General features: G+C 34.3%; 4 protein-coding genes across 6 annotated transcripts in view; 1 reads left to right on the top strand and 3 right to left on the bottom strand.

Annotated features, from left to right (window-relative positions):
• Nucleotides 1-1,047: 1,047 nt before the first annotated feature.
• On the bottom strand, nucleotides 1,048-3,768 carry LOC108970562 (the record flags this gene model as incomplete). The annotated part of the gene is given in 2 exon segments (XM_018936022.1): nucleotides 1,048-2,132; nucleotides 3,571-3,768. A coding segment is annotated over 1 exon segment (433 nt), but the record flags the coding sequence as incomplete, so codon positions are not given.
• Nucleotides 3,769-4,224: 456 nt separating this feature from the next.
• On the bottom strand, nucleotides 4,225-11,185 carry LOC108970906 (CDP-diacylglycerol--glycerol-3-phosphate 3-phosphatidyltransferase, mitochondrial). Of its 2 annotated transcripts, XM_018936628.1 has the most exons (6): nucleotides 11,036-11,185; nucleotides 10,865-10,969; nucleotides 5,497-6,358; nucleotides 5,227-5,435; nucleotides 4,991-5,157; nucleotides 4,225-4,914 (listed from the first exon to the last, which is right to left on the bottom strand). In XM_018936628.1, the coding sequence occupies exons 3-6, from the start codon at nucleotides 6,350-6,352 to the stop codon at nucleotides 4,662-4,664; spliced, it is 1,485 nt and encodes a 494-aa protein (XP_018792173.1). In that variant the 5' UTR covers nucleotides 6,353-6,358; nucleotides 10,865-10,969; nucleotides 11,036-11,185; the 3' UTR covers nucleotides 4,225-4,661. The 2 variants fall into 2 exon arrangements, with proteins under 2 accessions (XP_018792173.1, XP_018792165.1); XM_018936620.1 differs by lacking the exons at nucleotides 10,865-10,969; nucleotides 11,036-11,185 and adding an exon at nucleotides 6,458-6,631.
• On the top strand, nucleotides 6,823-9,488 carry LOC108970899. Its single transcript, XM_018936607.1, has 3 exons — nucleotides 6,823-7,233; nucleotides 7,293-8,134; nucleotides 8,193-9,488. The coding sequence occupies exons 1-3, from the start codon at nucleotides 7,153-7,155 to the stop codon at nucleotides 9,433-9,435; spliced, it is 2,166 nt and encodes a 721-aa protein (XP_018792152.1). The 5' UTR covers nucleotides 6,823-7,152; the 3' UTR covers nucleotides 9,436-9,488.
• Nucleotides 11,186-12,452: 1,267 nt separating the features above from the next.
• The window catches only part of LOC108970712 (filamin-A), an 89,454-nt gene continuing 73,926 nt past the window's right edge, over nucleotides 12,453-27,980 (bottom strand). The window contains exons 1-6 of one of the 2 annotated variants that reach the window (XM_018936249.1): nucleotides 27,156-27,422; nucleotides 16,717-16,857; nucleotides 14,977-15,146; nucleotides 13,558-14,866; nucleotides 12,971-13,486; nucleotides 12,453-12,886 (exon numbers count right to left, since the gene is read on the bottom strand). In XM_018936249.1, the coding sequence (XP_018791794.1) occupies nucleotides 12,495-12,886; nucleotides 12,971-13,486; nucleotides 13,558-14,866; nucleotides 14,977-15,146; nucleotides 16,717-16,857; nucleotides 27,156-27,387 (2,760 nt within the window). In that variant the 5' untranslated portion in view covers nucleotides 27,388-27,422 and the 3' untranslated portion in view covers nucleotides 12,453-12,494. Of the gene's footprint in view, nucleotides 12,887-12,970; nucleotides 13,487-13,557; nucleotides 14,867-14,976; nucleotides 15,147-16,716; nucleotides 16,858-27,155; nucleotides 27,423-27,980 lie in introns of those variants that run through there. The other variant, XM_018936239.1, reaches the window with a different exon arrangement.

Below are 27,980 nucleotides of genomic sequence, written 5' to 3'. Positions count from 1 at the left end.
MGCTCAATATCACTCCAAAATTCGAAAAAGAAATGGGGCACTCAATATTTGTTGAAGTAAACCGAAGTTAAGACAAACAATGCAATATAGCATGTTTTACCCAAATGTATTAATGCACACAGACACAAGAGCGCACATCTTAATATAATTAACATTTTCTTTTCTTATTTTGAATATGTAACATGGAGGATCTCACTGTGTACACCTGTTTTAGATGCCTGTAGATCAGCTTAGACGACTTTTGAGGCGCCTAAGAAACTTTTTTCTTTTTCTACATTTTAACTSATTCGGTTGACCTGTCGCTGCCCCATAACGCACTCTACATATTTAATACATACATACGCATGTTAGTCAGATATACACATTTTTACATGCGGTCCTGCCTTCCTGTCAATTTTGATTTGATATTTATGTAAGACGACGCATTGCTGCAGTTCATGGAGCTAATGTAAATGACAAAGCAATTATTCCAGCGGTTTTCCTATGTTGTGTTGTAGTATTGTAGTTGTTGTGACTGTGGTAGCCGCGCTGTTGCCCAGTTGCATTTCGCATGAWGTGTGGAAAAATGAAACTGTATAGCAAAAGGAATTACAACATGCTGGCTGCAATCCATGTATGTACATGTGTAGCTGCAACATGATTGAATTGAGGCATTACATCTGCTTGTATGTACATACATATACTGACACCTTAGATGCACCGCACAATTGTTACTGTTTGTTTATTTTAGTAATGCACTTGCTTGCATGCATGTGTAAGCGCATAAAAATATTTATATATAGCCTTAAGGCTGATTGTACTCTGGGGAAGTTCATCACACTAGTATAAATGGGGGATATTATTTGTATTATAATTTTCCATCGATATACGTAATTAACTCTATATCAAACTTTTTAATATTCCTATCGACATAATTTACAAACCACTATTATTATTASGTTTTTTTTTTTTTTTGATATTTCAATAACATCCATATTTTTATCAGAAACTTAGCTACAAATGTTCTAATAAGTTTTGGTTAAAATARTAGAATTCAATCAAACTCACCTGCATTTGTTCGGGCATCTGATGTACGCGCCGCCAAAGGTACCGSAACATCTGGCATACTGCTACCAGCGCTAACGCCACCCTTTTCCGCCATAAAATCTGTTGCACTTCTTTCTTGCAAATGGGTAAAATTATTGTGTGCGTATTGCAGTGTACTACGATGATGTTGCTTGTGATTCGCATGTGCAGTTGTTGCTGTAAGCGTCGTAGCAGTTATATCTGCTGTGGCAGGGTCCTTACCAGCCGCCYGCGCTTTGGTAAGATCGAAATTACTGGCGTAAAGCAATATCAAAAATGTCACATACATCGGAGCAGCTATWCCACCAAGTTTTCTATTCACAACACAAGGCAGCAACTCTAAATTCGACCCATGACGGAAACTTACTTTACCTTTAAGATGGAGCACTTTAATGGGTGGGCGTTTCGTATACATTTTTCCCGACACTTTTTTTTTCAATTTACACAAAATTTGCACAAGCGCACTTACCAACACAAAAACATTAGTTATGTATGTTTGTTTTTCTTTTATTTGTAATTGACCTTTTTCATGAAGTAGCGTGACACTTGCAATTATCTTTCGTCTATCTCATACATATTCACTTAACAAAGGTTGGGCGAACGGAGCAATTAGTAAGTTTAATTGAATTTATGTTGGCAAATTATGGCTGCAATTAAAAATGCGATCAATTGTGACAAAAGCAAACACACACAAATACAGCTTAGTAAAACTACGCCAAAACGGTTTCGTTGTCACAAATATATTTATTATAAATATATTTTTATTATATTTGTAGGTTGAGTTGACKTGATCGAAATTCGTTAGTCGCTTGATTCATTTGATCAAGTACTTCATTTCAGCGTGACACTTATTTTTTATTTGTTACAAGCACACTTTAATTAAGTCCCGATAGTAATAGCACATTTGATCTATCGGTTCCCTTACAAAAGATTGGCATGATGTCAAACACTATTTGGTATATATGTAAATTTGTCGTATTGTTGAAAATTTACTTGAAATCACAATACCGCACTAGCTAGCAAATGTAAACAAAGCAACGCGTAAGCGCATATGATCCGCATCGAATCTGCAAGAAATACAAATGTTTAATTAGTAAGAATTAATCGAATGTATGGGAGAAAAAGGAAAAACCAGTCACGAATTAACTTTGTGCCAATTGTTAAGCACAATGCGTGGGGTGCATTTTAGTGCCTAAGAAAATTAAAACTCTGTCTCCTTGTTATTTGCTTTTGATTAGCGTATTATTTTGGAAAGAATAGGATTGTGCAGTTCTTATTAGTCATAAGCTGTTTATTTTRTTATTTTAGTCAAACCTTAGCAACTGTGCAACATAATAATTCCATGTTTTATGACATTTATTTGACATGCATTGCAAAATGAAAACAATTTATTTTTAAAGACTGTTAAGTAGTATACAAACAAGTGCTGATTTACACACTAGTCACATTGTATTTATCCATATGTGAGCAATATGCCGGTATTAAACAATACTTAAGAAAAAATATGAATGTGGCCGCGTAATGCATGTATGTTATTTATACACAACCTAAATTTAAAAAATGCACAAGTATGGTTATAGGCCTCTGTACCTAATCTTTCCTTACAATATTTTGCTTTTATACATACACGAAAGAAGTTGTTGTAAGTGGTGATTTAATTAGTATGTATAGGGAATTTTTGTTAAGTGTTAGATTATTCTTAAGATTATATTTCTGTCACTTTAAATTATAATATTGTCAGTTAACACATATTGAGATCCTTGCTCTTAAAGCAGTTTGGTTGCAGGTCAATTTTTGTTCAAATTTTATTATAATTTTTATTTCCATTTCTTATTACAATTTTTTTATAAAAAACTTTCATTTAATTGTTTATTTTATTTTTTCTATCGATGCAATGTTTGGACGTGTGAAGATATTTCAGTAATAGTTTTATATTTGATTTCGCTCTGCTGTTAATAAGATAGCCTTGACACTATACTAATATTAGCTTTTACGATTACAATTAAATATTAAGTTAATTTCACAAAACACTTTCTCTTAAACAATCCAAATTATTGTATTTGACACAAAATTTCTTTAATTGTTACTTGTTAGAATGTAAATACATCACAAGGATCCCATATGTCCTCTCTGGATGATTGTAATATTGCTCAAACATACTTATATGGGAACTGCTTTGATTCTCTTCTACTATTACTAAGAATCATTGTTTSAATTTTAAGGTTTTTTGGTTGAATAACAAATTAAAATGCAAAAAAGGAATTCACTCTTATATAGTTGCTAAAATTTTTCAATTATTGTTCACAAATTACTGCCAATAAAGTTCCAGAATCCATAATTCAAACCACTTTGCAATAAGTTTCCTTTTCAGTTTATTTTTCTTTTCGCACTTCTTTCGTATGTACCGTTATGCATGCACTTTTTCAAGGGCGCCTATTTTCTTTTAAACTAAAATTCTAATAAGATTTAGTAACTTTCTGACCAACATTTCTTTTACATAATTACCTGAATTGAATTATCTAAGATTCATATGAAGAAATACTATCAAATTTCACTTAATATTTTCGAAAGCGATGTATTTAACGTTCTCCCACATATCAACTTTAATTACGCGCACTACCGTACCAAACAAAATAAACTCACCAATCGAACAACACAAACCAAACTACCAAAATGCCGCTATAGCCGATCTTGCAATTGCTTTCGGGACATTTTTTCAGTTTCTTTTGCGTTGATTCACAGCCAGGGCTGCCGTCTWGATTTTCATTTGAGTTGAAATGAAAGTATCTTATAAACAAAATAAATTTATTGCAAATAAGCAAAATAAAATTTTCAACCTAACAATAAAAAATATAAATGTTGGAATTAAAATATAATATATTTCCCTTCTGCCGAATGCAAATACAAAAACTTTTGTGTGATAATGGCAGCCTCAATTTCATAGATGGGTTTAATCTTTTGCCTTTTCAAATCTATTACAATTAGAGGCACTTATCGAAAATCAGATAAATCGATAGTTAACGGGAGTCGATYCTATTTAATAATTTATGTTGAATTATGAATTTAACTGAATTTAAAATCTGTGTTTAAAATGCAGGAACCTATGTAGTCACTTTCTACCGATTACTTCTTAAACTGCAATTTAAGATAATTTGCAAATTTATGTAGCAATTAAATTTGTATTAATTTATTTTTTCATACAATTATTAAATTTGAGCTTTTTGACATACAAACTCCGTAAATATAAACAGACATTTGAAACCCTATATAAGAAAACCATATTTAARAAGAAATATTGTAGTACATATGTATATTAAAATATTTCGAAAAAATTTGCTAAATCCAACATGTTTGTTGTGCAATTAACTCCAATAAAGACTATACACATAGTACAAAAATAGATAATATTGGAGATAAAAATAACTTATGCTCAAATCTATCAAAAAATAAAATTCAGCAAGAAAATATTTTTTGTTAATTTGAGGGTTGCTATTAAATTCACACTCCTTAACTTAAAGTTGTTCCCAGAGTCCTTTATGCCTATGACAGTACGGCATTGTTGTTACCACAAGTCTATTGTAGACATTGGCCACCACTTAAAAGAAATTTCTAAATACTTTAACTACAGCTTGTACCCAATGAGGTACAGGTCTTGAGGTAATTTCATTYTCCGCAGTACTTGAAGAACTAAAGAGTCGGTCAGCTTCGCCTTGTAAACGTTCTGCCAATCCGTCGTKTGTGGTAACGAGGCACACTTGTGTTTCAAGATCTCGATTCACAGAACGTTCGCCAAAGTTTGAAGAGCCAATCAGCGTAGCATTAGGAAATGAAGTGCCTGGTAGATAATACCTAAAATATTTTTTTTTTTTTTATTATTTCTACAAATAAACTTTTTGATTTCTTTTTTTTTCATTTWAGTTTTTACCATAATCCTTTGGCATGATAGGTCCAACCATCTTTTTCATACTCAAAGAAGTTAACACGATGATTTTGTTTCAGTTGCACAAGGTTTTCGTAAAACTTCTTTGCTATTAATGTGTAGGCCGCTGGTATACCACCAGCTGGGCCRCTAGCACCTTGAAACCCATTTGCCTTAAGAAGAAATAAACCGTATTAGTATATAAAATCGACTGATAAATAGAAATTATAAGATGGGCATACATTAGGATGGGCCATTAGAATACTGCACTGAGCYAAACAATTACTAGCCAAGGTATCCATGTATTCTTGAGTTAAATTAAAATAACCGGTGGCAAGTTTTAGGCGGGAACCTTCAATTGGCGATGATAGGAGTTGCTTCGTCACAAGGCTGTCGTGGTGAATACCTATTTGACCCATTTCAACAAGYGGGAATATCCACGTATCAGCACCTAAAATGAAATTAAAAGTATTTCACGTCAAAGTTCTCATGTACARAAGATATTTCAAAACCTTTATGTTCCTCCACTATTTTCTGCTGCTGAATGTAGGTATCCTTCATAAAATCAGAGATACGCTGTTTTGCATGCATAATGAATTCTTCTTTTACACCTTCATATGGTAGAATTTTTCCATCTTTATGCAATTCTTCCTGTGCATTTTTATTAACAGCCAAACTGAATTCCTGCACTCTGGCAATAAACTGTGCATAAAAGTCTGCAAGTGGTTTATCTTCGATGAGTATATAACGATCTTGACGATTCGTGAAATAATCATTTGACAAATTCGCTCCCGATATAAGAACAGCGTCATCGAAGAGATAAACCTTCATGTGTTGCAGCCCGAGKAGCTCATTCCAACGTGGTGGAGCTAATCTTTTCGTCATACCACGTAAATCTGGTGTATGATAAAGTGATAATCTCATCTGGTCGCCAAAATCACGTAAAAGCGGCAACAGCATCGTTTTGGAGTTGACTTCACCTCGTGTACCGCGCGTAAAGTCCAATAGTACATTGACATGCAGTGAGGATTGTTGTTGCAAGCTGCTACGTAATGTTTGTACGAAAGCGTTTTCCAATTGACCTGTACCCAGATATAGACTGGCTAATACAATACGCTCTCGAGCTGACGCGCTACGTTGCACTAGCGTTTCATAGAARTGATGCGGCTCATGAATTATTTGAATTTGTTCACCGTGCAGCGGAAAACATGGTGCTGCATTGTGTAGCCATGTTAAACTATCGAGGTTACGATAACCGCCAAAACTGTTATGTATCTTCTGAGGCGTTTGCTGCAAGCAGCTAATTAAATCGGTAGGTGCGCTGATTTCCTCAGCGAATTGCGTGAAAAAACGTCGTAAGTGCCACATTATTAACTAAAATATATATTTTTAAAATTTTATTTTACTTTGATTAAAAAAATAGGACGAGCCACAAATGTATATTTCAAGAACAAAATCAAACACAATCCTTACTGATATCAGTTCTGAACTGTTAAATTTCTAATTTTACATGACTTGTGCAGCTTATTAAAATATATTTCCAGGATGTCATTAATTATAAATTATTTTTGACGGTATTTTCAAAAGCTAATTTGCTACTAATCATTGTATTTGGGAATTGCACGTTTCAATTGCATTAATCAGCTGACTGTATACACTAACCAAAAACCTAGTTTCCAACGTTACCAAATTAAAAACAAAAAGTAAACAATAGTTTTCTTTCGTGGAATACATTTATTTATTCTCTTGATAAACAATATGGCAACACATTTTTGTTCGGCTTTTCATTTCGTTTCAGTTTCTTTCTTTTATGCGTATATTGCCATTTATTATAATAGAATCGAATAAAACCAATTTCCTACAAGAATCTTGGAAACAAATGTGAACGAACTCCTACAAGCATAGATGCTCGAATATATGTTGGACTTGATGCCATAGTTTGCGATTGAATTGAAATTATATTAATTTTGTAGTCATAAGAATATTGGAATATTATTAAAATTATAATAAATAGTTTATAACAGTATAACACAACCAAATAGCAAATAGTGGCATCTCTATTCGCGCGCATCATTTTATAAATTTGAAAAATACCGAAACAGTGAAATTTTCTATACGAAACACTACAAAGTTATTATTTGGAAAATCTCTTTGTTTTGATTCATAGAATGAATCGTTTAGTTTTCAATGAAAATGCCCTGGAAGAATTGGAGTATCGACGTTGCACTTGGTGGAGTAGTTTTTTAGAAGTACGTAATATCATTTACCAATATGAGAATGAGAAATATATGAAATTTTGTTATTGTAGAATATAGCTGAACGTGACGATGGAGAAGTTTACGATGTGAATTCACTTGATAAAGAGTTTGACGACGATTCYTCCAATGATGACGCAGATGAAGCAGAGGAAGTGGAAGATCTTGATGATATCGAATATCACCATCTAATGAATCAATCATCAGAACAAGAAAAGACTACTTTTATAATGGAATCGGAGGAAATTCAAGATATTTTAAATTCAACACGTCCAATATTAAAAGAGCATGAGTTAAAATTAAAGAAAACTGGTCTGGAAAACGTTATGAATACATTTGATTCGGTACGTATTGAAAAAGAAGTTGGTGGTTGGATGCGCCGACAGCATAGTGCACATATTGCTAAAACTAAGGTACAATCAACTGATACTGATTCATCATTGTCTTGTGAAGACGACCGATATATACGATCTGTACAGAAGTGCCATCACATGCGAAAACCGAAATATAAGCAGTGTTTCAAAAAATGTAAAAATTATCAAACATCTTGCTGCACACGTGGTATGTTTGTTGAACCAAAACCGCACAAGCTACATAATTGCAATTGTTGCAAATATCAATTAAATTCAATTACAACTCCTAAATATTGGAAAATGTCAAGTAATGAAGAATCAGAAATTATTGACAAAGAACACGCAAAGTTAACARTTTTTTCTGAAAATAAAAATAAAAGACATCATTTTACACGGCAGGACAGTTCTAGTTCGGCTTCCGATTGTGATTTCCAAGGGAGATGTTTTTCGAAGCGGGACAGTCTTACACCAGTAAGAGGATCCCAAAAAAATTCTTTCCCCATTGGCATGGTGGAAGAATCTTTACTACAAAAAGGGAATAGGTAAGATTTATTTAAAAAAAATTATGAATATATACATATAATATATTTTTATCAGTAGAAATCAATTGATGTCCATGATAGAAAAAGTGTATGAAACACCAACAAAACCCAAATCCGTAAAAAGTAGTATTCCACATACAGCACCATCTAAGATCACTACAAAACGCACGGCTGCCCAGAAGGCATTATCACTGTTAAATACTAATAAAATAAAAAATGCKAAAACAATCAAATCAAAACGTGTCGATAAAACACAAAATGGAAATAGTTCCTCAGAATATAACACAACATTTGAAAACGATATTAAAATAGCTAAAGCTCTATCTTTAAAAAGCCTGAAACAAAACGACGACAAATACAACTCAYCCAAACCCCAACCATGTACTTCTTTGGAAAGCACAAATAGCAACTTATATAATTTAGCTGGAAGTTCTCGAAATAAGGAAGTAAAAGAATCTATGTCAACTGCAAAAACGAAAAAGAAAACGGAGAGGAAAAATAAAACTCAATCCAAATCAATGAAGAACCAAACTTTGAGAAAATTCRATGAAAAACCCGATGAAACAAAAGAGAACACTTTTCTTGCACATTCGGAAAATATTTGCAATTCAACTGCGGTGAATACTGCTGCTGCGCGCAAGCARCTACCAAACCGAATACCAGCTATAGATGAAAATTTAGAGTGCTCGTCTACTGCAACGCCTTGCATAGAAAATAAACAGCATATGCCGCGCAAGAAAGCCACTAGCCATTTGTCACCTATTGAAGAGAGTTCAASAAGTTCTTTGGAAAGAACTCCTAAAATTAAGACACAATTTAAAACTGCTAAAGAGTTAATCATATTATCTCCTTCTGTAGAAGAACACGTTACACCTACCAAAGCAACTTCTAAGATAGGGGTGCGCCATGCCGTTACCGAACCACGTCGTAAACAAAGGCGGCTCACGAAGAATAATAAAACAATGGACTATCGTTCCAACATTTCGAACACTACACTTGAAAGCGCCGTAAAAGCAAATCGAATAATGCTATATACTCCGCAACGTAAGGCGCCTTCAATGGATGGCGATTTTCAAGTAACTAAAGAACTTATGAGCAGTGTTGTTGGAGAAAAGCATGCACGCAGATTYTTTAAGTACCACATTGGGCGGCTAACATTTCCAAAAACTTCCACTATATACTATTGTCCACCTGAGACCGAGCTCTCGAGTTCAGAAAGCGATGAAGATCCATTGCAAAAGGCTGGCCGTTGCGGTGAACTGCATGAATCTGAACAACAGGACGACAGCACTACATTGTAAATTCATAAATTCATTTTACCACATGTTATATTAACCTTAATTTAGTTTTTTAAATAACCTATGTATGTGTATTGAATCGTTTGGTTCATAAAAAATGTGTTAAGTGTTTCATTTTTTCATACATAATAAAAGACATATTAAGAATAGAATATTGAGTTCGACAACCGCTATAAAAACCACTAATTTGACCATCGAAAGTGCATACTTTCGGGTTATCGTGAAGAATTGTTTGTATTGTCCAAAACTAATCGAGGTAGCTAAAGAGTTATTCATAGGTGTATAAATAATCAGAATAAGACGAGTGTAATTCAGAGTGATTATCTAACTCCGTCTGCCCGTGCAAGCGATGATTTGAGTAAAAATTGAGATGTCAATTCTTATAATGTCGTATTACTAAGCACCAAATTAAGATATAACACTGTAATTTGATGTAGGGGACCTGCACCTGAACAGGCAATTTTTTTAAAAAGTTGGCATGACCCGGCACAGTATTGACTATTTATATTTTACAAAACATAACATTTACTCTGGAAGTTTAACTCTAGGCATATCTGAAGAAGTAGTGTAACAAATTCGACGGTACATAKTATTGACATATCCTACAGTGTGAAAATGGGCGAAAACGGAATACAGCCACACCCATTTTCTGACTATTTCCTTCATTTAACAGTATACAAATCCAACACCAATGGAGTTTTTGTAAGAAAACTATATGTAAGATGTGACATCCAAGTCTTAAAATAATCGAAATCAAGCCATTAACTTATGAAACCCCCACATACCGAATATGTGGACCTGAATGCTTATGGCTAATTTTTTTTTTTATCGAAAATATCGTTTAATGTATGAGATATGTAATTAGAATTCGGAGAGAATCCTTTCCTGGTAATGGTATGTCGGATGTCAAAAATTGATGAAATCGGGTCAATTCTTTCCTTAGCCTCCATACACCTTTACATCTCATATAACTAATATCAGGATTTTCAAACAGTCGGTGTCCTGACTTTAAACCTTTAGGCTGGTCAAAATTTGTTCGGTTACATCCGATCTTAGCACTTCCTTACTTTTATTTCCTATTTATAATTAGGTGCGGTAGTCTCTTATGCTTATATAAGAAACAAATATTTTTTTATTTAAATCAKCCAAGAATTTCACGTTGCAACTATAATCACAACTTCAACACAATTTTGGGAAGCAGTATGCAGTCCATTGTGCTTTTGCTGTTCCTGTTGGAGCGGCAAAATTATGCCGAGTTTACAGTCCTTGGCCGGATAAAAATGCGGGTCCCTTTCGGTTACATAGACCCGACTGTCGTGGGAACGGGTGCTATTGCTATTATTGACTTCTTATATTTATTGATATACTAATAGATAATAGTTCATCATAATAAGAGTTATCTCTCAGCRCATTTTTTCCAAAAACCACTTACCCCTGCATAGCGTAGTCGAAATACACACACGTAAAGCTTTCGGCGGTCTCATCTTCATATTCAAAGAAATATGACAATTTTCGCACGATATGCTTGCAGCTGTACCTGTTGAAGGACAACAAAAACAATTAAATTATTTATGGTTATGTTGAATATATGAGCGTTTCTAACCCGAAGTCCACTTCAGCTTAAGTTTTTTCACTTAAAGCACATTACCATAATTGATAGTTAATTGTTACSAAACGAATCTCAACTATTTCCTAGCTTTAAATAAATAATCAGCTGTTTTTCTGACTGCCAGTTTGTTGTTATTTAGCGTTCGCGTAAAGAGAGATAATACACAAATAATATTGCACTCAATATTATGCTGGAATAGTACGTCGATGTACTCAATAAACAATTTTCTTATTTTCTACAACAATGAAGTTGCGTATGTATGTGTATACATATATGTATGTATGAAATATTTAATTACTGCAATAAGTTTGACTTGATTGAATTTGTTGGAGTAAAATACTCACAGAAATGAAAAAGAAGAAAGGCTGACTGTGAAGCGGGCAGAAAAATAGATAATCAATCATAAAAACTGAGATAGAAATAAAAAAATATAATATATTATATATTCTTTGAATGTCATGTCCTCTATCTGTACATACGCGAAGTTTTTGAGATGTTGCTCTGCTATTTTTAGCACATCATTTTCCCCAAGAACCTGCTCTTACATTATTCTGAAGTAATTTTCAGGCATGGTGCCGAACTGATGCRTTACGCAAATAATCAACGCAAAATTAAAATTTTAAATTTTTTTTATTATTATTTGCAAGTTTATTTTCCTTTAATTCAAATGATTTGTTGAAAATAAAATAAAAAACAACACGTACATAATAATAGTAATAATAATAATAATAATAATAATATAATATTATTCAATGGATAATAAAAAGTATTTACTCAGCTCGAACATTTATGTAAATCATTATCTTAAAAAAACAATTACTCTCATTATAAATAAGCAATGAAATAGGACATACGTTACGTAACATTTATAATAATTACGTTTAATTTCACAAAGCAGCAAGATTTTTTATCTATTTTTATTTTTATTTTAAATTTTCTTCATGGGAACAACAAAATGTATTCACTATCAAAAAATGGCAATATATCGTTATTTCCTTTTTTTAAATATATATCTTTTAAGGTTTCATTCGTCTAATTAATGAATTGTCCGAATTTTATTTACATAGACTTTTTGAAGACTCCAGTTAACTTAATAAATACATATGCTTTTATAGAAATAATTTCCAGAGGCAATACAAAAGCGCGATGAAAATACAAAACAAAAAACAGAAATTGTAGAAATGAGATTTTTTTTTTAATTTGAATTTGTGCTACAAACTTCATCGAACCCATTCGCGATAATGTGTTTTGCTATGTATTTATGTTAGGTAAATGATAAATTTCTTTTCGACTTTACTGCTACAAACATTACATACATATGTATATGTGCATGTTGTTGTTGTTTTTGTTCTTCACTTTTTACTTGTGCGTCTGCTTTATGCTTCTATTAAAAAAAAAATCATAATGATAATTGCACCGTTCGTAAGGCACTTTTACACTTTGATCCTCTAGCCTAGACATCGATTTGGAATGGGGAGCCGGGAATATGTTCTTCKCCCCATTTGACTATTAGTATATATTGGCCGCGATCGCGCACCATATAGTTCACGTTGAAATTGTTTCGGCCGGTGTGTTTGACATTGAATTCCTCGCACGGACCTTTCGGACCGTACATGCCCACGAAGAGCATGTTGTTGCCGGCATCTGTGGCATTCACCGTGAAGTTGTTCTGTTTRCCCATGTAAGCCTTCTTCAAGCCCATGCCCTTGGATGTAATTTTGGAGGCGTCCGATTTGAAGGTGGGCATATGTACACCGACGTTCTTGCCGCCCTTGGCCAGCTTCTGTACTGTCTCAACAGACACGGTGGAGGTTTCCTGTGCGCCTTCATCGGCCAGTTTGTCGCCTAAAAAAAGCAAGTGGAAATGTGTAAAAAAAAAATTATGAACTCGAGAGGTCACGACCTCGACTTGTTAGTTAGTGTACTCACCGATACAGTTCACCTTGAACGGTGAGCCGACAATATGCATGTTATTGTATTTGATTGAAATGTAGTGCTCGCCCGGCAATAGTGGTGTGTAGCGCACTTTGTAGCCTTCCTCCACTTCGGTACAGTCCATGGCAACCTTTGAGGGGCCGTCAATCGAAACGGTTAGCGTGCCGACACCGGCATTGCATGTGTTTATAATAAAGTCGGCCTTGTGGCCAGTCTTCACTTCATCCAAACCGGCGCCGGTGGCGTGTACGGCAGCTGGATCGGCCACATCTTTGCCAACCTTGATTCTGAATGGTGAGCCGGGTATGTGTACGCCGTTGAATTTGACGTGTATGGCATGAATGCCGTTCTCACGTGGATAGAAACGTACCGAATACATTTCGCTGTCGATGCTTTGGATAAAGCAATCGTCGTCGGTGCCAGATGGTGCAACGATCTTGGCGTCGAGTGTGCCCTTGGCGCCGTTCTTACGCACCATGAATTGATAGGGAGCATCGGCTTGAATGTTGCCTGTTTAGTTTAAAAGTGTATGAGAGTTAAATATTTTTTACACATTTTTAGTTTTGTTGTTGTATGCTCACCTTGTGGRAACTGTTGCACTTCCAATTTGTGCGCATCACCGGCGTCGGGGGAAATGTATACTTTGAATGGTGAGTCGGGTATGTGGCGATCATTGAATTTCAAGCCGATACGATATTCACCGGGTTCGGTAACCTTATAGGAGACATCGCATGAACCATCCTTGCGATCTTTGAAGTCGATTTCAGCTTTGCTGGGACCCTCTACGGAGATGGCCAATGAACCGCCACCAGCTTCACGTGTCCATACATTGAATTCAGCTGATTCGCCAACGATACCGCGTTCCAATCCCGAACCGCCGGCCTTAACTAAATGGCTGCCAGAGTCGCGTAACGGACCCACTGTAAACTGGAAGGGTGAACCGGGGATGTGCATGTCCTTGTAGCGCACAGAAACGGTGTGTACGCCCAACTCTTTCGGTATGAAATGCACTGAGTAGAGTCCATCCTCAACTTCYTGAATCTCAGCATCTTCAGTCACATTGCTTGGCGATGTTACACAGGCCATAAGATCGAACGACGTGATTCCAGGCATCTTAAAGGTTAACTTGCACTTGCTGCCGATCTCGGTCAGCGGCACAGCATCGCGTTCACGTTGGATYTTCTCACGTTTGCGATTGCTACCCTCACCAGTGACCTTTACAGTGAATGGTGAGCCTTCGACATGATGATCGGCGAATTTCAGATTCACAATATAGTAGCCTGGCTCCGTGGGCATGTATGAAATATTTAAGGTACCATCATCTTTATCGGTACATTGGATTTCCGCTTTGCTAGGGCCCTCAATTGATACGGACAAACCACCATAACCGGCATTGCGTGTGTCCACGGCGAAAACATTCTCAGTGTGTGTCTTACCATCCGTCAAACCCGTACCGGAAACCTTMACTTTCTTWGCATCGCCAACCTCGCGTTCGCAAACATCAACTTTGAAAGGCGAGTTGGCAATATGTGTGCCCATGCGCTTCACCGACACCATATGTACACCGATCTCACGTGGTGTAAACGAGATGCCAATGTTACCGGTAGGCATGCGCTTAAGGAAACACGGTTCCTCCAAACCACTTGGTGCTTGTATGGAAGCGTTTAATGCGCGCAAATCATCATCGGTAATCTCACCGGGCATGGTGACCTCCGAACAGGAACCGACCGAAATTTGATTACGTTTRCGACCTTCACCGGTGATTTTGGCAAAGTACGGTGAACCCTTGATATGTTTGTCACCAAAACGTACGGAGATTTGATATTCACCAGGGGCAGTGGGTAGATATTGTACCGATACCGTACCGTCTTTGTTGTCATGGTAGTTGATCTGTGTTGGGAAAATATTATGCTGTTAATAACTATTATACATATATGTAYATATGTTTATGGTTTGATACAAATAACGGTTGAGTTAGATTTGTTGTTGTGTACACTTACATCAGCCTTACTGGGTCCCTCCACTGCCATAGTGAGTCCACCAGCGCTGGCRCCCTTAGTTGAGATGGTAAAGTTAGCGGGCTCACCGGTAACACCATGGGTTAGACCTGGTCCGTAGGCAGTCACATAACCAGATGTAATGGAATCAACGTGGAATTTGAAAGGTGAACCTGGAAATGGATTGAATGGGGGAAATGAGTTTTGAGCAAACTGTAAAGGAGAATTAAGGAAACGCTTAATAAACCAATTTAGGGGATTTTGTAAGTTCTATATTTCTATATAACGGTTTTTTAGACATCTGGTTTTCAAGAAGAAACCCAACGCATATAATTTATAGCCATCAATTTAGCTTCATTATAAAGTTAAGGGTTTTGCCATTTTGTTTTGAAATTGATTTCGCGGAGCCGGACAGACGCGGCTGTATTGAAAATACTTCTTTTTGGCACCAAATATCATCTACCTCAGGAACGAAGAATCGTGGATTATAGCGTACCCAATAGCGTACCCAATTTATGAAGAAATATGGACCAATAATTCCCTCTGTCCTCGCAATACTTAAAGATTATCATCATTCCGAATGCGCCGATTTTGTTTATTGACATACCCATTTAAATAAAAGTTAGCATCACCGCTGAAGAAAAATTTCTTATGAAAATCTGAAACGGTGGTCATCTCGTTTTAGGCCTATTCACAGAAAGATCGAAGCGCTTGATAGTCRTTCGACTTCAATTCATGCACGAGTTGAATTTTGTAAGCCTATAAAAYAAGGCCCTTCCACAAAGGATCACCGAATACATCCCTCCAGAACGCGGTGAASAAAAAATAGYTGCCGTAGCTGAGAGTGTACACAAAGACCTTGATAATCGATTCGCCGTTCGCAGCAACTTCTAAATACAGCTTGTGCAAGAATTGAAGCCKCTCGACCTTCCCAAGCGACATTGMTTCGCTCTATGGGCTCTTGAAGAGTTCGAAGAAGRTCCGAAGTTTTTGAGCYAAATTTTATTCAGCGATGAGGCCCTTTTTTGGTTCAATGAGTATGTAAACAACCAAAATTGTCGCATTTGGGATGAAGAGCAACCTGYAGAGATTAAAGAGCTGACATTTCTTACWGATAATACAAAGGTTTGGTATGGGTTGTGGGCCGGTGGAATCAGCGGTGGAAATTTCTTCATAAATGATGTCTTTGAGAACGTAACGTCAATGGCAAGCGTTATCGCGCCATCATAACCGACTAACCGATGCTTGAAATTAAAGCTCGTGATCTCGGCGAYATTTGATTTCAACAAAACGGAGTCAATTCGCACATAGCAACAATCAATGGATTTATGGAGCGAACACTTCGGTGAGCAGATAATTTCATATTTTGGGCCAAGAAGATCCTGTGATAGCACGCTGTTAATCTTTTTCCTGTGGGTATATGGAAAATCTAAAGTCYATGTGGACAATCCCGCTATGATGCAGGCTTTGGAGCAAAACATCACGTATGTCATTCACCATTCACCGGTAGAAATGTTCGAACGAGTCATCGAAAATTGGACTCAACGGATGGACCATCTGAGATGTAGACGCTGCCAACATTTGAAAGAGATAATCTTCAAAAAACAAATGCCAAAGAATGACCTTTCGAATAATAATAATGATTCCCCATTAAATTTGAAGTTTCTGTGTTTTTTTCTTAAAAAAAGTAGGGAACCGCGAAATGGTTCACTCTATATAAATAAATATAGTAGTTTTAGTTACCTTGTACGGGCTCGCCATTGTATTTCACGACCAGCTCGTGTGTGCCCTCCTCCTTGGGTTCATATTTGATTGACACTGTACCGTCACGATTGTCTTGAATGACAGGCTTGTCAACTTTACCGCTGGGCATTTTGACTTCGGCTTTAAGAAATAGAAATAAAAATTAAATTATAATTATTTAAATTGACAAATTTTTGAGAGTATAAAATAAAATTATTATTAARTATGCATTTTAAAATTTTRTGCAACKAAAATTATTATTAATAATTAATGTTGCTTGAAAAGGATCCAAGAAAAAACTCTCACAAATCTTCATTTTCTAAGAATATGAGTGCTAAATATATTAAATATTGCTTTTTCTAGCATATTTTATCAGCTCTAATACCATTTAATTAATGTCTGTCTTTAGTGTGATGTTTTCTTCTCCAATTTTTTGCTTATTAAAAAATGCCATGAAAAATGGCGACGCAATTAATTGAACGATGATTCAMTATTCAAATATTTTTGGTAAAAACAATATTTCGGTTTTTGAATTTTGCATTTTACGTTTGTTGTTGTTTTGRCGCGGTCAGTGAAGGCTCGGCAATGGCACCACCTTCGTTTGTACAGTTATTTTTATACATTTTATATTTATTTATTTTTTTGGTTATAAATAACTGTATGATTATATAACACATACCAGCCAAATGTCAAAGCGCAGAAAATATTTTATTGCATACCAAATAAATATGGTTGAATGTGTGTACATATGTGTAGGTGTTGCTATATAATTTTTCGTTTATTTATGACTAGTTTATCCAAGCAAAGACATTTGGCATTCTTTATAGCGAAATCGCTTGACCATTTGCATATTTTCGTCGCTGTTCGTAAGCTGATTACAGTGGCGGCCAAAAAAGTGCGTACTGGGAGAGGTGGAAATCATTAAAGCAGAAATAATTTCTAAATTATTCACTCAAATATTTGGATTTTTATTACAATGGCGTGTCGTGGGAGTTTTTTTTCAAACAATTCACAAGCAGAGTCTTTAAGCGAAAATTATATTCACAAAATTGATACATGAAGTAGCGATTTTAATTCAAAGACTTTTCTCTCTGGCATTAGAAGCAGAGGCTTTAATTCAAAACCCTTGTCTCTCTGGAACTCTACAAACAGATTTTCCTATTCCCAAAGGATATTAACACTTTATCTTGCAAGTKTTACCGGAATATTTTCTAACTTTCCCCCTTAATTTTAGTGAAGTTATAACGGTTGAATACATATYCAACTCTCTCATAACGCTTATTGGATTTAGAGAAACAATATTTTCATRTCTAAAAGATACTCGAAGATTTCGGCAGTGCTTGTAWYCAAAAACGAAAGCTAACGCCACTTCAARGAATGTTCAAAATGTTCTTCAAAAAAGTACTTGAATTTTTATCGGTTTTTTGAAATAAGTGTGCCTGTAGCATTGGTCAAAATTTCGAGGCATGTTTTTAAAATACATTGGATTGGTTTTGCAACAGAAGACGTGCCAAGKTAATAATATTTTAAATAATGCCTCGATTAATTGATATTACATTTACAACAAAAGATTTGTAGATTTGGCTTACACCTTTTTTCCGTTGAAGTTATASCATAGTTTTTCTATGAACTCTTATGTAAGGTTGAGGGTATGTCTGTCCCATGTTACGTATGGATTTCAAAAAAAAACTAAGCAATTGAGAAGCAAAGTCCTCTCTCGACAAACAAAAACCAAACTCTATAAGTCACTCATAATWCCCGTCCKGCTATATGGWGCAGAGGCTTGGACGATGWCAACAACDGATGAGTCGRCGTTGCGAGTTTTCGAGAGAAAAGTTCTGCGAAAGATTTATGGTCCTTTGCGCGTTGRCCACGGCGAATATCGCATTCGATGGAACGATGAGCTGTACGAGATATACGATGACATTGACATAGTTCAGCGAATTAAAAGACAGCGGCTATGCTGGCTAGGTCATGTTGTCCGGATGGACGAAAACACTCAAGCTCTGAAAGTATTCGAAGCAGTACCCGCCGGGGGAAGCAGAGGAAGAGGAAGACCTGCACTCCGTTGGAAGGACCAGGCGCCAMGTAGCGAAAAGAAGAAACGACTGGCACGCGGTTGTTAACTCGGCTATAATCGCGTAAGCGTTGACTACGCCAATTAAGAAGAAGAGGTWAGGTYAAGTTACGAAGTCGATCCCAACATGGATCTCTTCTCTCAGTTTGTAATCCAGCCTAGCATAAGGTGATCTGTTATCGACGATTCCGACAAATGAGTACCTTCAGATCGATATCTTAAAAACTGAGCGAGTAGTTCGGTACAGACAGGCGGACGAATGGATGGACTGATAGACGGACATGGCTTAATTAACTATATATATATATTTTATAGGGGCGTCGGGGTTTTCGTCTGGGAGACTTCGTGCCAAACTTAATATACCATCAATATCAGGGTGTGCAAATAACGGCACTTTTTCGGTACGTCCAATGAAATATATTTATATTATTAGTCTTCTGTTACAAAATTTACAAAGCATATGGCAAGATTATGAATATAWGTATATTACATTGACAAAATAGGGTCTAAATTCCTTTATGACTTTTAAAATGCAAAAAAAAAAAGTTTTGAAAGTGAAAAAGTATATAATGTGATGAGTATTGAAATACATTTTTTCAAATTAAAATTTATAGATATTTTCCAGCATAATGTTGACTTTTTAATAAGTCTAGATATATTTTAGTTTTAGAGTTGCCACCTATTTCATTATTTAAATTGTAAGATTACAAAGTCTCCGCTAAGTAGTAGTCATCGGTTGAAGCAGCGGTTCCTCCGCTGGCATCATACATACATATGTACATACATACATGTATGTGCATGTATATTTCTTATGTATGAAAATTAAAAAAAAAAATGTCAAGTGTTCGCTATGCGTATTTCGGTTGAATGAAAGCCATTAAACAGCAACAATGTCGTTTAGCTCATACTAAATTATTTTATGCACTACCAACCACCATAAACCGTTACGAAATGAATGGCTTTGGCATTGTGCTTGGCATAAAGTAATTTCATTGTAATAAATAACTTGGGCATTTAACAAATCAGCACTTCAGCTACAGAACACAGCATGCACACCATAATAATAAAAGCAACAACAACACATAGTAGAGCGAACCTTTGCAATTGCCATTAAAAAATAATTACTCGAAAGATGGCATAAGCGCACACACACACACACATTAATGCAAATAAATACACATACACATTTACATAGATACATACATAAATAAGTATATACATACATACACATGCCTTCATACAAATTTGCATTGCAAAATGCGACAAGTGAACTGTAAAACAGCTCGAGCGACAGTCAACCGCCCCGGTGTAGCACATTTCAAAGGCGGTCGGTCAATAAATAAGAAAGCAAATATGCGACACATATAAACAAAAACAACAACAACAAACGTTAAGCAGCGCAGAGAGTTGCATGCGCGAAAAATCAGCAAAATTCTAAGATTGCAATTTAATGTTGCGTTGTGCTGTGCGCTGCTCTGCTATGCGTCGGAGTCGAAATCGAGATGCAGGCGCAACATGCAAGAGTACGCAAATTCATACATACATATGTATACATATATGTATGTATGTATGTATGTAGTATGTCCGTATGTATGCAAATATTTGCGGTAGCGTAGACCACCAGTGTCTTCTAAAAGCAGTGAAAAGAAATAAAAACAATGTGAAAGCAGAAAATTAGAAACACACACACAGCATTTGGTATGAAAACCGCCATTACGTATACGCATCGTTGCACCGTACCGAATGCAACGGCATACAAATCCCACACTTCACTTGCTGTGACACCCGAAATTCTTGTAATTTATTTGCAAATGCAGCAGTGAAGCGCGAAATTTGAAGGAATCGGATAAAATTGTGATTTCGGCGCAAGGCGACAATCGCGATACGACGGTGAGGCGCTCAACCAACAATTTGTTGTAGCTACTTATTTTTTTTTTTTGGTTTTGAAGTTTATTTTCGTTGTTGCTTTTTTTATCAGCGCTTATGTAGCTGCTTGTAGTTGTTGTTGTACAGCATTTTTTTCACGTTCGTAAATTACAACAAATTACATACAAGCGAAATCGTGAATGCAACGATTCATTAAGAATATTAGAAGCGAACTTGCGTAGTGCGGACTCGGCCAAATATCGCCTCGGCGGCAAATCGGCAGCCTGTGCCGAACGTAAATTATGTTTTGTAACTTCAAAAGGTGTGCGCTCTTTTTCATGTGAAAACATTAAATATGCGTTTTGCTCGATATTTATGGSCCCCACATATATCGGCTACTTGACACAAAGCGCATAAAATACTTTTGCAGTGGCATAAATCGCTGAGAATTATGTATACACATATGTATGTGTGTACTAATGTATGTAGTTGTTTGCGCATTTGTTTTGCGGTTTTTGAGTGCCATAAATTGCAGTGATCAAACGTCGCTTGCTTWCTTCATTACACGACATAAAACATATGCTCCGCAGCGGACGCACACAGCCACTTACATATGTATACATATATAGTATGTACATAATAAATTTTTTTTATAAACTTCAAGCACTTGCTTGTAAATACTCGTACATACATATATACTATATATACGTATTATTTATTAGGGGTTTCTAATTCATAGACTAGGGTAGATAATTTTTGATTGAAAAAAAAAAAAAATTTTTAGTAGGATAAAATCTTTTGGAAAGTATCAAAAATTAAACGAGAATTTGAAGGGTCGGCTTAACTTGATTCCYGGCGATGTCGAGTTCAAATAAAAAAAGGTAGATGGAACATTTTAGGTAAAAAAAAAGATATCAATAACATTTGTATATCGTCACCTAAAATGGAAAACCACCTAACATAATTTTCCACAAGTTTACAGGACACAAAATTTTAGTTTGATTATGAAATGTTTATATATTACTTGTCAAAAAAGTCTTGCGGTATTTTTATTGAATTTTCAATTGATCATAAATTTTTTTTGGATGACTCATGCCCAGCTCTTGACCGATGCTACGGCTGCTACTATGCCGATCTCTTTCGACCAATTCAGCGATTTTATCGCAATTTTCGACGACAGACCTTCCGGAGCGTGGCGCATCTTCGACCACCTCTACACCAGAACGAAAACGTTGAAACCATCRYTKTGCSRTGGAAATGGAAACTGYATCGGGTCCATAAACTGCACAAATTTTATTGGCGGCTTGAGATGCATTTTTGCCTTTATCGTAGTAGTACTGTAAAATATGCCGTATTTTCTCTTTATTTTGCTCCATGTTTGCGACGCTATAACTCACGAACGACTTAAAAGAAACGGCAATCAATCAAACACGTGTTAGCGCATGAAATGAGCTTTCCAAAAAGGTATAGCATGTGACGATAAAACTAGAACTATGCGCTCTCAGCGCCAACTAGCGAAAATACCGCAAGACTTTTTTGTCAACCTATATTTGTTATATCTGAAAGCGACAGCTTAAAGGCATGTAAGATGATCTAGTGAATTTTTGAGCCATACGTAACCTCAAAATTGTAATGATGACGATACATATACGCCTTTTACACATAGTCTCAAAATCGTAATGATACATTTTTCCACAAAAAGCAAAAAATCACAATAAAGAATTCAAAGCTGTTTTTTTTTTTCTACCTCTTATTTCGTAGTAGCAGAACSTAGACACTACAAATTAAAAATTATCGCGTGATTTAAGTGTAGAATAGAAATAGTTGATATTTTGAGCACYTAACCTTTATTGACTTCCTATGCCCTGGTACATCTCCCGATAGGAAATAGCTTTTTAGAACCTTGTCCTAGGTTGGAACATAATGATGTTTGTTTGACAAGAGATAACTAGAAAAATGTCTKTCCTCTTCATACATTAGTTCTACACAATYGGAATACAAATTAGCAGACTAACATAACTCTTTCTTTCGTAGTACCAAAAGCTGTGGAACATAATCAATAAATATTTTTTTAGCGATTTTCTCAACTTCTGGTTAAGTTATGGTTAAGAAAACGTTATWTACAGAAAGACGGAKTTTTGGTTAAGTTAACAAAACTTAACCGATAGATTTTAATAWARTTAGRGGTTTCATATAATAATTAGTTWTGTCATAAARTTATAAGTTATAACGAAKCGAAAACATRGCGTTGAGAATTGTAATCGTGTAAACTAATTTTTGTATGTAGCAACAACAATTTTTTTAAACAAGTGTAAAAATTTATGATTTTATGATTTACGATGCGTTACGACAAGTTGTGAGTCCTCTAATTATAAAAAGAGAAATTGTTAACTATAGCTAAACTGAAGCAGAAAAGGCTTAAAAAATATATTTGTGTGATAGCTTATATGCTATAATCGTCCGATCTGAACAATTTCTTCAAATATTGTAGCACTGTCTTTGACCCATCGGGAAAATATCTCGCGAAATAAGAAAGTTTTTCATTCATTTTAATTTTCAGTTTTTATGACAGCTTCTTTAGGGAAAAAGAACGCTTGCGGAATTTAAGCTCAATATTCCAAAAACTGAGGAACACAGATGAATATAGCTCGTTTCATCGTATCGTGTTATTCTGTTCAGTGTATAATAAGTGAATTTGAAATTTCTTGATCTTTATTTTAACATTTTCATACAATGCTATTGAAAGCGGGTAGTATTAGGCAGAGAGCATTAGTTGCAGCGTGTGCAATAATCAGAACATAAGGAAGTGCTAAGAAGTAGTAGAAATATTTAGTGCCAAGTTAAAAGTTTAATTTTACTTCGAATTCGTAAGCAGAACAAGGAAAAGAGCACATTCGTATTGAAAACAGCTATATAGCCATCGTTACTAATCGTATTTCCTAGGCAACTGATTTTTTGAAATGAAAATTTTATGGACTTTGTATTACCGACGGCAAACTGTTAGAAGAAAAACCGACAGAAAGTGATATAGTCATAGCAGTTTTGACATTTGAGAAATGTCTTCTTTGTTTGTTTCGGAAAACTCAAAACTCACACGCTGTTTTTATAGGAATGAACAATTGAACAATTAGGCAGCAGCTAAAGCCAAGCATGATATAAATATACATAGGTAACAAAAGTTTTCTCTCGCAACTTTTTTTGAAATACTTTTGACAAAATGCGCTTGTCTTGCACTTGACATTAAATTGTGACGTACTAAATAAAAGAAGAATGAAGACATTTTTAACAATTATTATGAAAGTTTGCCGCTTCACTTTTATGAGACGTTGTCTTTTACCATCTAATCTCTATTATTGTTGGTTAAAGCATAATCTGTTGGTTCTTAATGCATAAATATTTTAATATTATTTAATAATTATTTCTTCCATAAATCTTAAGACTTTTGATAATGCCTAACTCATTTTCGTTATCTCCTCTTCTAACAAGAATAAAACGTTGTGGAAGTATATTTAATTGCCTTGCTTTAWTTATGAATGGAGGCCTATGAATTTTATTTATTTCTTTTACACGGTCCTAAGTTTTTGTTGCTATTTTTTTGCAGTTGTGCGTTGCCAAGTGGCACGCGCACAGCCAATTTACTTGATTTATTTCGCTTAGTAACGCTTACCGACGTCATTACTACAACAATATGCACCATTAAATTGTTGTTGCCTTGATTTTGTTTCTAAGAAAGCATTTGCCAAATTTTTCTTTTAAACTTTTGCACAAAAGACACATTATGATCTGGTTTCTTGTTTGATACTTCAGCTTTTTTTCTTATGGTTATTTGCTTTTTGTAGTTGTACAAGRCATATATTTGAATGGAATCTAATTAACTCGGCATTTTTTTAGTCACACTTGATTACACGCTAATGGGCTGCACTAAATTTTGCTTGCCGCTTTAATGCGTTCTGATATTCTTTTATCTAATGAGCTGTGGGTGCTTGAAGTTTTTTTTTCTTTTATATACTTATTGTTTTGGGTATATTGGAAAAAATTTTAACATATTTTTTTTAAACCATTTATGACTCCTCAAGAGCGTGAAATGTTTAAAATGCATATTTGTTTATTAAAAAAAATTTGTCATGAATTTTATTATAAGGAAAATTTAAATTAAATTAAAGGTTATAATTTTTTACTTTAAGTGTCCTTGACGTGTTTTGATTGAAAAGGAATTTTAATGGAATTGTGTATAGCTTTAATTGAGTGTCATAAAATTTGAGTGTGTGACAAAAAATTTTATGTTGGAATAGCGTCTTGTTCAAATATACACATATGTAACTATATATATCTATTTAGCCGAGTATKTAAATAAAGATATGCTAATGCCGTGCTATCGGAAAAATATGCTGTGATAGAAACCAGCAGCTAAGTGGGGCGATTCATGCACAGAACAAAATAAAATAAAGTAAAATAAAATAAAATGAAATAAAATGAAATAAAAGAAAGTAAAATAAAAAAATGAAATAAAATAAAATAAAATATAAGCGAATCATATTTTTGAAGTTTATTCCAGAATTATCTTTAGTTCTGTAAAATCTAACGAATAGCTTTTCAGTTATAGAGGTTTTGACAAGAAGTGTAATTATTTTTCTAATAATAAATTAAAATGAATTCAGTAATATGTCGTTTTTAAGATATTGTCAATAAGCTGTTTATAATTAATATATTAAAATATTAATCACAAATAATTTGAATATTTTTATTATTCATAAATATTTTGAATTGAAAAGAAATTGAAAGACAAAACAAATGATAAATCAAATTAAAACTGATAATATACATTTTTTTGTTTTTAAATATTATTTTTACGAAATGTCAAAAAATGTACGTCAAGTAAAGTTATACACAAGTCTRTTATCGAAAAATCTATTCTATTAAATTTGTGAAGAAGTAATTATGAGTTGCCAAAATTATGTGAGCACATTTACTTTGAACGATTTCAGACGCTAAGTGATATTTTAACTGTCATATAATATTGTGAAAAAAAATTATACCTATTATACCTCATTTAGTTATAGGGCAAAATAGACCAAAGACGCGGTGCAAACCTCATACATATATTTATCTTCATTCATTCACCGACGGTCGGTACGCATAATCCAACCTCTTGCGTTTTTCAAGAATTTTACGAAAACTTACCATAAAAGTTATAACTTTTATTGAATCTATTTAAAATTCAACTTTAACATATTGTACTATATYTTGTGATTTCTTGATTAAACAGTTCATAAATTTTTAGTTTATTTTGATACTGAGCGTGCTCGAGTTTTCTCTGCCGTCAACTCCTTTGAAATTTGTTTAAATTTTTTTCATTTTGTGTAAATGTGAAGGTAGTATTTTTCGGGTAATTAACCAGTAATTTAACCGATAGGCGTCACGAACGAAAGAGTGGAGAATTACTAAGCAAATTTCGATAGCTCGTTTTGCTTATGACCTTTATGGATTTTATCTACTTTGTATTCTGCATTTTAATAGTTAAAACTTATTTAAACGTAATGAACTACTGAATAAAAATGAAGTTAATTACGTTCGGTGAGGCAGCAGGCATTTCAATTGTTCGGGTTCGAAAAGAAAAAGCTTTTCCAATAAAGAAATGGAAAATAAATTCGATAATGTTGCGGAAGCAGTTCGTTAAAAAGCTRATTAAAATTTTTATAATAAAGTGGAATATATTATAGTAAACTAGGGATTTTRGTACACATCGTCAAAGTTGTGGTCTACTTCACGATGATTTACACTATTGGAAAGTATAGATCGTTACTATAAGTTATCTCTTTGAAGATGAATAAGAAGAACTTTAGCAAATACTTTAAAAGTCAAATCTGAGTGCAGAACATTTTCGAAATGACGTTAAGAGTTGTTCACTCGAAATTTTACTAATTATGACAGTATTTAATACTGAAACTACTATTTCAGTAGCCGGTAAATATTTCTCGGGTTTTCTGAGGACTACACAATTTTTATTGAATTTCTTGGAACAAGTTATTGATCTCGTGTATAATAATTTTGATTTAATATGAARTAATAATTTGGATTTATTTGTGTAAAACGAGTTGCCTATAAAGTATATTTAGTGGACAAACTCGTTGATTTCTGTCCTTAACATTCGAAAAAATTGATTTTTATAATATTAGGGGATTCATATAGTCTCATACAGTTATAAATTGTAACGAACTGAAAACATAACGTTGAGAGTTGTAAAGCGTAAACTCATGTTTGTATGTAAACTATCAACAATTTTTTTTAAACAAGTGTAAAAATGTATGGTTTTATGACTATAAGGTGCGTTATGACAAGTTATAAGTCCTTCTATTTATCATCCTCATGTCGGTGTTTGTATGTATGTATGCGTAGTATATACTTTTCAAGTTCAAATTTCAAGCTGTTTCTTTATTATAATATTTTTTTTTGTTTGCTTTTAACTCTTTATAACGTCACTTTCGAATTAATTTACCTTGATGCGTTACTATGTAGAATGAAGATAAGAAATTTAGTGGCAAGAAGTCGCAACCGCTCAATTCTTCATTCTCCTCTATAATGGTCTCATTGAAGTACACAGTTGCGCGTTCGATGTGATCGCGTTCTGAGACCGTTATCTTATAGTAGTTGGGRCGATAAAAATAAGTGTGCTCTTCCCAAGTGGCTTCGGGACTTTCTTTCTTTTCGGCCAACCAACTGAAGTGCATTTTTCGTTCGTTTTATAAGCCAAAGTTAATTTTATATACAAATATTAGTTTGTTTTTTTCAATGTTATTTATTTTTAGTGTTTTTTATAGTAAGTTTAACAAATTGTGAGTTTTTTGTTTTCAATTAATGTAAATTTTTTTGATTTTTCAGAGTTGTTGTTGTTATGCAATTTTTCACACAGAAATTGGAAATAAAGACACTTAAAATTTATAACAATTGAAATTAACGACGAACATACAACAAAATAGTAGCTTTTAAATGAAGAGTGTAGAGAAGGAGATTGTGAGAGTTAAGCAGACACAGAAACGTACAAGTATTAGGCAGAGAGCGTGTGCAATAATTTCGACAGGATATGCGGAAGGGCTAAAAAACAGTAGAAATATTTTCTGTCAACTTAACAGTTTAATTTTATAATTTTTATAAAATATTTACTTTTAATTTTTTTTATTTACAGAAATTAAATTTTTACTTCGCATAACTTCCGCATATCCTTGAAAATTATGTGCACAGCATGCGCAATGCTCAAAGGATAACTCACACTTATTTTTTTAATTATTGAAACTTTTTTTAATTTTTTAATTTTTTATTAATT

The sequence above is a fragment of the Bactrocera latifrons genome, unplaced genomic scaffold, assembly GCF_001853355.1.
Source record: "Bactrocera latifrons isolate USDA-ARS-PBARC rearing strain unplaced genomic scaffold, ASM185335v1 scaffold_107, whole genome shotgun sequence".
Classification (NCBI taxonomy): Eukaryota; Metazoa; Arthropoda; class Insecta; order Diptera; family Tephritidae; genus Bactrocera; species Bactrocera latifrons.
Note: the sequence above shows the minus strand (reverse complement) of the source record. Positions and strands in the feature narration are given on the sequence as shown.